Source organism: Osmerus mordax, chromosome 18 (assembly GCF_038355195.1).
Source record: "Osmerus mordax isolate fOsmMor3 chromosome 18, fOsmMor3.pri, whole genome shotgun sequence".
In the NCBI taxonomy this organism is placed as follows: domain Eukaryota; kingdom Metazoa; phylum Chordata; class Actinopteri; order Osmeriformes; family Osmeridae; genus Osmerus; species Osmerus mordax.
The window spans coordinates 4,127,204-4,139,246 of record NC_090067.1 but is presented as its reverse complement, the minus strand read 5'-3'; the positions used below and the strand labels follow the sequence as shown (position 1 = coordinate 4,139,246).

The 12,043-nt window shown below is 40.6% G+C and overlaps 1 protein-coding gene across 1 annotated transcript; it reads right to left on the bottom strand.

The window, feature by feature from the left end:
• Nucleotides 1-1,154: 1,154 nt before the first annotated feature.
• Nucleotides 1,155-11,345, bottom strand: ncaldb (neurocalcin delta b). Its single transcript, XM_067255227.1, has 4 exons — nt 11,255-11,345; nt 3,395-3,794; nt 1,686-1,791; nt 1,155-1,578 (listed from the first exon to the last, which is right to left on the bottom strand). The coding sequence occupies exons 2-4, from the start codon at nt 3,770-3,772 to the stop codon at nt 1,484-1,486; spliced, it is 579 nt and encodes a 192-aa protein (XP_067111328.1). The 5' UTR covers nt 3,773-3,794; nt 11,255-11,345; the 3' UTR covers nt 1,155-1,483.
• Between the last annotated feature and the right edge of the window lie 698 nt (nt 11,346-12,043).

The following is a 12,043-nucleotide window of genomic DNA, read 5'->3' as shown; positions in this document are numbered from 1 at the left end:
TGAAAAAGTACAAATGCATCTGAATATAGAACATGCATGCAAACTCACTGGACAGTTGACATGAAACAGTTTCCAATAATCACATCCTCAACATCCACTAAATAAAGATGAGGGCTCCTGATTTTTTTTTACACAATGTATACCATACAATTTCAGCAATCAACAGCATACAGTTACTGCACATACCGTACACCAAAGATTTAGAGTCGATGTGTATGAAATGAATATGTTTGTGCTCAGCTTTGATAGGGGGAGTATTCTCTATTTTCTTCTTGCAAAAAGTAAAGCTGTTTCTGGGTCAGTCTGATGATAGCCAAATATAGACAAAGGTAAATGCATAGCAAAATGTGTGGTCCTCTCTTTTTTTTCTTTACACTTCTAGCATAAATATGAATATACTGTCGACTTTTATATCATGTTCGCAAATAAAAATAAAAAGATGTTTTGCATTTACAGTGATTTAAAATTTAAAACCTTAAGTGAATCTCTTTTACTGCCCCAACATAATCACAAAGTAAAGGAAAGTATATCATCTATATATTGCCTACATATTTTGCTCATATACTCTTCCTTGATTGATGGTGAAGAAAAAGGATAACAGATGGTGTGTGGGTGCGTGACAGGTTGTATGTATGACCTTGTATGCATGTGTGGTGGAGGTGTGTATGTATGTACACGAGTAATTTGTACTAAAGACTCACTCTCAATACAACAACTTAAGTTTGGTACATTGTCCCTTTAAAATACATTTTGAAGTCATGTGACCTTCTCCTGTGTGGTGATTATACTCTCCTCTAGGGGGTGTCAGAAATACTACTCTAGGTCCCAAGCCCCTCTCTCACAGTAGCATCCCATCATCAAAGGCTCATTCAGATCAGTGTATCCAGTGTTTAACAGTCGCAGGGTAATTGCAATCAAAGGGATCCATCAAATCGCTTACAGAAACGTCAATGAATCTTACCTTGACTAAGCATTAGACAACACAGGAATACAGGAGGGTTGAACATTATTCCTTGTGATCAGTACAAATGCTTCAAAATTGAAAAGATATTCAAAGAGAAAACATTTGTGAACTTGAATGATAGTCAGCAAAGGGGTTGTTAAAATACCTCAGACATGTGCTCTCGCTCTTAAGAGGGCACTTGAGATTTGGTATTGTAAGTCTTAGATGGGAATTCGGTCCTTAGTTTGGTAGCGCGCCCTAAGGCCCATCAGGGCTTTGACCAGACAATTGGAGACAAGCACGCATGCCAGTCAGTGGTTGAATGACTGGACGTTCTTTTTTTCCCCCTGTGTGTGTTAAATTGTGTACATCAAGTACATGCTTTGCGTCTATGATTGTGTGTACATGCGTGTGCCTCTCGCCACAACTGTCGACTCCGTTCTCCATAGCTCAAGTTCTCATCAGTGCTCTGGTGTTGACAGGGTATTTTTAAATTATCTGATCGGAATGAAAATCGTAGAGAATGGAAGACGCAAGTCTCTACTGTCCGGCACTGCTCGGGTCGCACTGCAGCAGTCGGACGATGGACGGGTCACTCTTGGCTCCCTCTACAAACTCCTCCAGAGACAATTTGCCTGATGAGAGATGCAGTGAAGTTATAGTTAGTAAGCCTAATGTTTTCCATCATGCTTTGCACATTAAAAGATATTTGAAGTTGACAGAGAAGTAAGGGAAAACCTACCATCGCGATTTGTGTCCATCTGTCGAAAGATCTTGTCTGTACGCTTTTCTGGTGTGGACTCATCCTCTGGCATCTTCATCACAGAGGATACCATCTTGTAGATAGCCTGGAGATAGAAAGAGAACAAGAGTGAGATCAATATTTAGCATTCTCTATGAGAAAAGGATCTCTCTGAAATCCACAATGAAATATATGCTATGCTACTGATGACAAATCTAGACCAAAAATAAATTATTTCTCCTATTTGTAAAAACAAAGAGCTTCACAAGGTTTTCTTTTTATCTCTGGTCAAATTTTGTCATGTCACTAGGATAAAAGATTCCATGAGAAATGGCTGGGACTGCAAGAAGGATCAGGCTGCCAAGAACATGGACTGGTATCTGATTACTGGTTGTTAGAAAATCAGGTATAAATAGAACTTTGGAGAAACTCAGCCTGCCACATCCACTCTATGAGTCTGTCTTTCTCTCTCCACTTTAAAATGTACAGGATCTGACAGAATCCCTATATATCTATAATATTCTCCTTCTCTCCCTATTTTGTGGTCTGTCACCCTCTCTCTTTCTTTTGCGGAGAAAATTGTCTTTTCCATCAGCATTGAGTGGAACACCAGCCATGTTATTATCCTCCATCACAGGGACAGTTGCATTGCGAATTGTCCATCTTGCAGCAATATGCACTTCTCAAGTGCACAACTGCCATTAAACAGATTTCCAAAATAGATTATTGCTGTATCAGATTTGAGGGAGGGAATTTGGCTTTAATGCCAGGTCAGCTGATAATGGACTTTAAAACCGATACAGGTTGTTAGGAGACAAAATAAAAGGTTTCTCAACATTGCACTTTCATACCGCAGCAAAAATACAGAAGACAAAATAGGAAATATTGAAGATAATATTTGTGTAAAAAATATTGGGTGCCTAAGACCTTTGCACAGTAATGTATATTTGTTTTAAATAGGAGATTTACTTGAATAACCATACTTCAGCTATTTTGTCTGACTTCTCACAAGTCCTCTTTGTACCACCACATGGACAAATTATGGTGTAAACTTCAATGGTTTTCTAAATACAAGTAGACCAGATTTATTTATGTGCGTACAACGCTTTTAACAGGGCATGTTGACTGGCCAAGTATAAAAAAAGAAAAAAAATATGTAAAAAAGCACAACTGGCATACAGCATCTGCAATGGGACAAACATTTGCAGAACATGAAGTGTACCAGGATATTTTGACAGAAAGCACAGAGAAGAACAAAAAGTTTGAGATTTTGTGGACAAGACTGGATTGATTGAATGGGCACTGTCTAGGTATAAAAAATAAAAAAACGTAAAAATTATCAATGGCACCCGCAGGCTCCTAATAACATAGTTTACTGGTGCACTGATCGCTGCATGGTGATGAACTTTCCATCTACCCACATTTTTTGTAAAGTTTGCATAACCCCCACACGAACAGGTTGGCTAGCAAGCTAAATGTCAGCTTGTTTCTTTATCGTAAGCCTAGCTCTTGAATTGAGCTTACATTGAAAGAATCCCAAGAGCTGGCAAGCCAGCATAAGGTAAATCTTTAGGACACTAGTAGTATCCCATCATGAATCAAATAACCCATAATTTTGTTTTGTTTATTGTAAATAACTGTAGGTATTGTAATGATAGAAAGAGACAGAAAGAGTTTCTACAAAGTTCCTATCTCCGCATCAGACCCACCTGTACAATCTCCAGCATCTCTGCCTTGCTGATGTAGCCGTTGCCATCCAGGTCATACATGCTGAAGGCCCACTTCAGCTTCTGGTCCAGGCGACCGCGGGAAGTCACACTCAGGGCAATGATGAACTCCCTGAAGTCTATCGTGCCGTCGTTGTTGGCATCAAATGTACGGAAGACGTGCTCGGCGAATTTGGAGGCGTCTCCGTAAGGGAAGAAGTTCCCGTAGATCTTCTTGAACTCCTCCATGGAGAGGGCGCCGCTGGGGCAGTCCCTCAGGAAGCCCTTGTACCACTCTGTGATCTCATGCTCGGTGAAGTCGGTGTTCTCCACCAGGTCCTGCATGATCTCGGGGCGCAGCTTGCTGTTCTGTTTGCCCATTTCTGCAGTTTTGGTGTCGAATCTGTTGGATGGGGGGGGGGGGGGGGGGGGAGGGAGAGAGAGAGAGGTTGGTAAGAGCTTCAGCTAGATGGAGGGAGAAAGCGAGAACAGAACACTAGACAGAAAATCTTTTTTAGACTGGATGAACAAATGATTACAGAAAAATAGAGGCGGGTGGTAGCAGTTGGGTGAAGAGAAATGCTAAGCAGACCATGGATCTGCAGTCAGATAGATTGCGGCACGGTACACACTAAGTGCACAGATGATTCACAGGCCTACACATCAATCCTCCCGCTCCGCTAAACAGGAAGTGAGACCACCAATGTTCTTCAACACCATATCTCTCAGAAAGGCAAAGAAACTACCTTCAACCACACCCTAGTTTGTAACAGAGCGCAACTCAAACGCTTTGGCTAACAGATCTTTCCACCTTCGCTACCAGAGGCACACATCTCTGTGTCTTTCCTCAGACTGTGTGTTCTAGTTCCACTTCCTGTAGCAACTCTGAAACCTCTGACCTGCGACTACTGGATGTAAACACAGCTCTTACAGTAGATCCAACTGATACTAATCAAAACACAACCCACGGATGTAATATCATATTACAATGTCAGTTTGAAAAAGTTCAGTTTCCCTGATATTAACACTGAAGAGCAAACACGGAGGACAATGGTTTTGTGTGCCTCTGATTACTCCACTTTCACATGTGTGGTTGATGACATTTGTGTGGTTGAGGAAGGGGTCTTAACCTCATCAAATTTCACCCCACCAATGCATATGTAGCACACTGTCGACTATTTTTATTTGGGGTCAAGCATTTAGCTGTAAGACTAGCTGCGTTCATTTATTTAGTAGAGTTGAGCAATGAGAATCTATTCTAAGCTTCGATAGGTATATGGATAAAGGTCATCTCATGAATGACCAGGCTGGGTCATTCACTAAACGTAAGCATGTTCAGGCTTTCTCCAACCTTCCTCATATGCCCTCACATCAAGAAGGTCCAGGGTTCAATTCCCGCTTGGGGCACTATTTAGTGTTCAGGTAGGCTCTCTCCATCACCATGTGGAGCATGCATGTTCTCCCTGTGCTCACAAGGCTTTCCTGCGCAAAGAACCCCCCCCCCTACCCCCCAAAAGAACCATGCAGAACAAATAGCTCTGGCCGGTACACCGGGTGAGCCCTTGGCCCGCCCAGTGCCCACTGTACTGAAGTGACTGCCTAATGCTCCTGGCTGCCCTCGGAGGAAGGACACCAGGATAAGATAGAGCAGAGCCCACTTTTAGTTGACAAAAATACAATTGTAATATGTATATACTTAGCATAGGAGTCAGGTGGCTGAGCGGTGAGGGAATCAGGCTAGTAATCCGAACGTTGCCAGTTCGATTCCCGGTCATGCCAACTGACGTTGTGTCCTTGGGCAAGGCATTTCACCCTACTTGCCTCAGGGGAATGTCCCTGTACTTACTGTAAGTCGCTCTGGATAAGAGCATCTGCTAAATGACTAAATGTAAATGTAATTAAGTTGTTTAGTTGTTAATTAGTCGTCAAATGTTTAATGCTTTCAACAGATTGAGCCAATTGTTCGTGGTTAAGAGCAATAGAGATTCGAAAAGCCTACATCTCATTTATCTTACCTCAAAGACAGACTGCGTAGCCTTGAGACACCACTAATCAAGAGTGCCCAATGACAGCTGACAACACATGATGCTCTGCCTCAAATGTGAAAACATGACGTCTGCTTGTGCCGAGTTTCATAGAAAACATTTTAATGAATGAAAATACCTTGTAAGAAAGAAAAAAGATAGAGCAGGTAAAATGTGAATGAAATATTCAGCATGAGAAACAACTAACAACAGAAAGGCTTGACAAGGCGCTTTATTCCCTGAAAATCCTGGGACTCATTAACATATTGTAGACAGACCTTATTTCCATAATCACCACTGCCTGTTTCCTTTTGTGTCTCTGGCCTGAAACGTGATTTTATGCGTCAGTACCGCAGACATCATCTTGCCATACGAACAAGCACCAAATCATTTCAAAAGAAAAGCGGGTACTAATTCCATCCTTTATTCAGGTGGAAGGAAATGGCAGACAGCAGAGTTTGAAACCTGGATTTCACCAGACGAAAACACTCCAACTAAACACACCACTCAGGCACTACAGCTAGTCTTAGTCATACTGCCACAATATATGCATCACGCTACGGACCCATTTATTTCATGGAGCGTCTCCTCTTAGTACACCTCTCCTCTCTATGTAAGCGATAGGTCGACACTGACCACAGCATAACCAACAATCTGCCATTTAATTGCTTAATGGATTTGGAAGAATTTGCATGGGCTGTTGCTACGTTGCCATGGGGACAGACAAAGTCGTCTGTCATTTATGGTGGGCGTGGGGATGAGTAATAAAACAAAATAAAACGCAAATCTATTTTCATCCACTGTAGCTTTCATGACAATCACCCAGGACATCATAATAGTAGTCAAAACAGAAATAAGTCGAAATTCCAGTGGCTGTGAAGAGGATTTGCCCGTGATTTTTCAGAATGTACAGCAGTGTCAGGTCAGCCATCAGAACTATAAGAACACTTAGGCCTTAGAGGTTCCAAAGTGCACCTGTACATGGAACAGCTCCCTCGTGGGGACATCACATTTGATCCCTACCGTTTATCCCCCCCCTTGCCCCTCCTCATACAGACTCACGGAGGCTTAAGGGTATTCTTTAAGACACCGAAGGCCTGTTTGTGAGAGGCAGGAGATCAAAGAGCGTCATCCAGGGACCTGGAGTTATTTCGGATCTCTACTGGCTCAAAGATCACCTTTCCCCAATTAACCTTAAGGCTCTTAACTAATTCTGTCGGCAGGGACATGACGGCATCGTTATATAAATTGGAGGGAGAGTTGGTGCAGCCCACATGGCAAAGAAGCTTCATCTACAGGTGGACGACACTGACTTGGAGTCAGGACAGGTGAAGGCCTGGGGAGGGAGACTTTCTCTCTGTGTCTGAGAAGGGCAATAAGGAGGAATTAGTAGACCTGAGCATCAGAAGGTATTAGTAAGGTCAGTCACATTGGAACATTTCTAAGGAGCGTTGGGGAGAACACGTGAACACAGGTCACCTCAAGGATGAGGTTTTAAAAGGAAGCACCCACACCAACTGTGAACTTGCCATCAATTTGAAACTTTCATGGCTGCTTTGCAAAAGCCTATTATAAACACTTCAAAATGAATAGGCATGCTAGATGCCTAAATCACATTTGGCACAAAAAAAGTCCACCCTTAGACTATTTTAATCCAGCATGATCTTGAGCGTCAGGGAGTTGCATGTGTGTATTTGTTATATGCAACAAAAGAGCACGGACAGAGCCAAAGCAATCCAATCAACACCAATATGCAGTATTATGTGACACTTTTTACTTTTCTGGGATAGAGACTAATTACAGAAATATATCCGTTAGAAGAAAAGAAAAAAGTCATCAAGGAGACTGCTTAGCTACTAAGTAGCAGGGTCAAGACATTTCCATTGTGTTGGGAGAAAAATTATTTGCGGTTCATTATTTGATTTCCACAGTGCAAGGCCCAGACAAGTCAGAATGAATCAGTCCTGTATTGGTTTAATGATACAAAAGCCACTAGCCTAATTAAAAATCATCTTAATTCAATTTCCATGGAAGACAGTCAGTCCTATTTATTACATAAGAGATTCATTAAATCCTGCACCATTCACAAAGCAATGCAAGCGCTGTCCTAATCAGCGTGCATTCACAAAAGTTCAGACAAGGCAAATACTACAAAATTGAAAGCATTTTTTTGAGACGGTATAAAGGTGTCTGTGTTTAAATGCTGTTTGAAGACAGCAAGGTCTGTATTTTGTATCAAATTACAGTCACAAGCCCTTGTCAACAGGCTTAAGAACAAGAACCTCTGCAGCTGTGCTGCAACGACATCAAGTGTCGAGCACAAACCTGCTCAGGTTTAAGTCAGGTCCCCCTGCAAGGTGCATAGGATGCCTTAAAACCCATTACGTCAGAGATCTCCATTTATATCTTACAGTACAGTACAGTACAGTAAAGCTTAGCCAAATAGTCACAGAGATAATCCGACTGGGCAGGACATAGAGATGGATGTGGAGAGGGAAGAAAAAACAGGGAAATGTGAGAAAGACATTGAGGTGGAGGTACCGCAAGACAAGAAAGGAGGAGAAAGAACAGAACTTTCCTCAGGGACTGTTGAACTAACGGACTGTGTTGGGCCAAATGAGAGATTGGTGAGGTTTGAAGGCCTCATGTCAGCAGCACATTTCAGAAAGGAAAAAAATGGTTGTCAATAATATAGGATGCTTTAACACAGAGCTCTGTACCTATAGCGTTCCCTTACGCCTCCTAACCTTTCTTGAAAGACCAATTGTCACAACCACCTCCTAAAACAAATGGTAGGATTGAATCTGTTCATAAATTTTGATATTAAATAGTTGGGAAGTTATTTTATTTAGATATTTACAGCTCAGCAACAATGTTTGTTGTTTACAATTGATAGGTTTATAGTCAAGATTCAGATACTGTATAGTAAATTGCAATGGATAAAAGGCTAGCTTGGTCACTGAATATGAGCATGGACAGTGTTGCAATTACATAATTAAGCCTTGTGCTGCCTTCGGGTCACATGACCCAAAGGTTCATAACGAACCATCGTTGTGTTTACCCAATTTTACCCAATACAAAAACAAATAAAAATAATTTTCTTTTAACCTTCGCAATGTGGGGGGGTCTGAGACAGCCCAACAGTTAAAAGAAAATGCTTCACTTTGTTTTTGTATGCAGTAAAGTTGTCGCAATACGATGGTGGGTCACAATGACTGATGGGTCAGAATGACCCGAAGATAACACAAGGGTTAAGTAAGGTAAAGAGTTTATCCAACAACCTGAAGCAACTGTTTGAGGCTCAGAGAAAGGAAGTCAAGGACATCTTTTAAGACATTAGTATGTCATTAAAGACATAATAAAGACAAATAGTATGGTTTTAATCTAACCCAATGTCCTGAGCCATCAATCAGTGATAAATTTACCCTGAACTCTGCATTCAATGATCCAGTTCAACCTCTGACTCAATCTGACATCATTAATAGTAGGCTATTCCATTAGAAACACCAATGATCCTTCTGACAATTTAGCATTCACTAACAGCACAGTTTCTAAGTCAAATCAAATATACATTTGTTTAAGAAATTCTATTTAAAAAAGAAAATGACTTTACCTAGCACTCTTATACACTGGATGCAAAAAAAACCCCACTAAAATCACTAAATAAGTGATAGGTAATATAAAATGTGTGGTGAACTGAGATTTGCCATTGGAAATCAGGTGGAAACATCTGTTGGATACTTCTAGCCTGTTTAAAGTGACATTTTGCATTGATGGATTTTCCCTTAAACCCAGGGTCAGTTCTCTTCTTCATCACAAGCTGTCATACAAACATCTGGAGGAATAGTCTAAACTTCCCCTCACGTTTCCTCATGTTTAAAAAGCTACATTCACCATTTATCTTATGATACCGGGGCAATTTTATTGCTGTGACTTCCATTCTTCTTCTTTTGGCATATTAATGGATCTATTAAACTTGTGATTATCTAATTACACAGTAAATGTGAAAGCTAATATCTATAGAACACTTATATTAATATATACAATATTATGGTCCACTTGTCTCACTAGGGTTTTATTAATATTGTTAGGATCCTTTACAGACAGATTTCCTAGTTTTTTCTCTCTCTTGCTTCAACCTTCTCACTCTGCTCTCTCAAATCATTAAAACCCCAAAGTGCACCAACCACTGACATTTTAGGCACCCAATCAAATTAGTCAGCACTAACTGCCTATCACTAGGCTTCATGCGTCGATGCACTGTCAGGTACCCTGATGACAGAGCAAACACAGAGTGAGAGTATGTGAATGAGGAAGATTGCCTTTCGAACCCCTGTCAAGGAGAGGAAGAAAAGCCAAGACATCCTTCAAAAGCATCAGTGATTTCCATGAGAGAGTGTCGTTTAATTTGCACCTAACACCTTGGTGTGTGCTTCAGCACTAAGGAGAGGCAAAAATGTGATACTAGTTTAAAATACAAAAACGGGAAGTGTTCATAAGCCGTCCCAACCAAGTCCATTTTCACAGTGACATCTTATCACAATCACGTCTGTCAATCTCTCACACACACACACACATTTACTCTATTTAATATCCCCTCTTAACCATATCGATTGTCATTATTTCGCTCTTCTTATTCCAGTAACTGCGTTTCTCAGCCTTTTGCATTACTTGGTTAAACACTCAGGATGACAATGTGCAGTAAACAGTATATGTATGACAAAACTCCACAGCACAGGCCTAACATCCAAGGACATATCTGGACGTTTGACAATCTTGAACCATGTGAACGATACCACGTCACATAGGGGGGTTACTATATCTGCTCCCAAAAACATGATCAACCTCCCTGGCCTTTGACCTCTCTGTCTGGCCCTCTTTTGCTACAGATAGTTTGAAACAAGATGGGGAACTGCTGGAGACCATGTCATGCATTGGTCCTACTGAGTAGATCAGTGCCAAGTCACTTATTACCATATCAATGAGGCATCTTGTGGATAAACAGCCTTTTTTTGCTTTCTGTTTATAAGTGCAAGTTTCTTACCACTTTCTCCACATCTGAATCTCTCTAGCAGACCAATTTCTTGTATTTTATCTGTACATTTTGTCTACGTGTTTGTCATTTGTTTACTTTGTGTAACCCTTCTGCCACGCATTTAGTCCCTATCTGGCATAATGTTTCCCTATCTGGCATAATGTTTCAGAGACAATCAAACGGTTTCAAAGAACATTTTCAGTGTATTGATTGAAATAATATTGTACCCCACAAAAGGCATCAAATTCACCAATTTAATAATAGGCCTAGGTTATTTACTATGAAATCCCACTACACCGTGTGGTTAATTAATATAACATATGATAGATTGTATAGGCTACTGCAAAAGCATTAGATAAAATGGCACAAGTTGACATTTACTTATCGCGTCTGCTGCAGTGCCTGGTCTTACCACATCCCCAAACCTTACTGTTTTTGGCTTGCTTCACTTCCTGCTGTCGTTCTAGATTTTGAGGTCTGAAGGGAAATAATTTGTGTTGTTTATATTTATAACTGTGTATGTAAAAATTCCATTACAGCGAAATTATTCCCATTAGAGATTAAGGTAGGTTTATCTTCCTCTGTACGCAGCATCCGGTGATTACTGCGCTCGCATGTCTTCGATTACCGACACAAAGTTACAACATGAAGCGAGCTCATTGCGTTTAAAGTTTGTGGCCAAATCGTGTTTTTCCTCGCAAAAATTTGGTATTTCTTGAATGCAACGCCTAAATCTTTTCTCAGACCAACCACAACCATCAAATTCAAACAAACGCACAATAAGCAAAAAAGAGAATGGCTCACCTTTCTTGTTGTACTGTGGGTGTTAAGTAAGTTTCTAATAGTCCATAACCTGGTGTGTCGCAAGCTGAAAGTAGTTTGCAGCTATACAACCTTTAGAAGTACAAGTTGTTGGAGCAGCAACAGGTTGCAAGGGATATGTCGTGGAGACACCGACTGCTTCGACTCAAACTCCACAAGATTCTTCCGAACTACGAACCCACAGCTAAGCCCATAGTCAGCTCACCCTGCCTCCACCGCTGACGTCAAAGCCTCTAGGCACGTGGTACAAGAGCCAATGGAAGTTTGTGTCTCCTTGGTAACAAGAACCCAGCACTTAACTGATAATGTGATGTGAAGTTCATACCAAATGGTCTATTGGTTGTTTAAATGCTTACAGCGTTACTAAAAGGTTCCTTCAACTTCTGACTAATTCTGATAATGTATTTATCCAAATGCGTTTGAAAAGTTCGAGTTGCTGCTTCAGCATTCCAACTGTTGTTCTTCGAATCTTTATTCAACTTCATATTATTCTATTTCTTCCGTCGCACCTTTCATCTCCTTCAAATTTTCAGCTATTAAAACCATTCAGCTATCAAAAAATTCCAGCTGTGACTTTTCAGCTTTCTACCTCTAATGGTTGAATTAATATAAATCAATATTCATAATGTTTTGTACAGGGTTTCCAATTATTATTATTTTTTTTATCCTCTTAAACTTCTTCAACTTTCAAATCCTTCTTCTTACTCAATCTTTCAGCTACAGCCACCATTTAAACTTTTAAATGTTGACAAAATCCTAAACTATATAAAA

Bases quoted from the DNA above. Each gene is read 5' to 3' on its own strand.
- ncaldb (XM_067255227.1), bottom strand. From the start codon at position 3,772: ATGGGCAAACAGAACAGCAAGCTGCGCCCCGAGATCATGCAGGACCTG. The intron at 1,792-3,394 runs GTGGGTCTGATG...TTCTATCTCCAG, and splicing joins AGATGCTGGAGATTGTACAG to GCTATCTACAAGATGGTATC. The intron at 1,579-1,685 runs GTAGGTTTTCCC...ATCTCTCATCAG, and splicing joins GATGGACACAAATCGCGATG to GCAAATTGTCTCTGGAGGAG.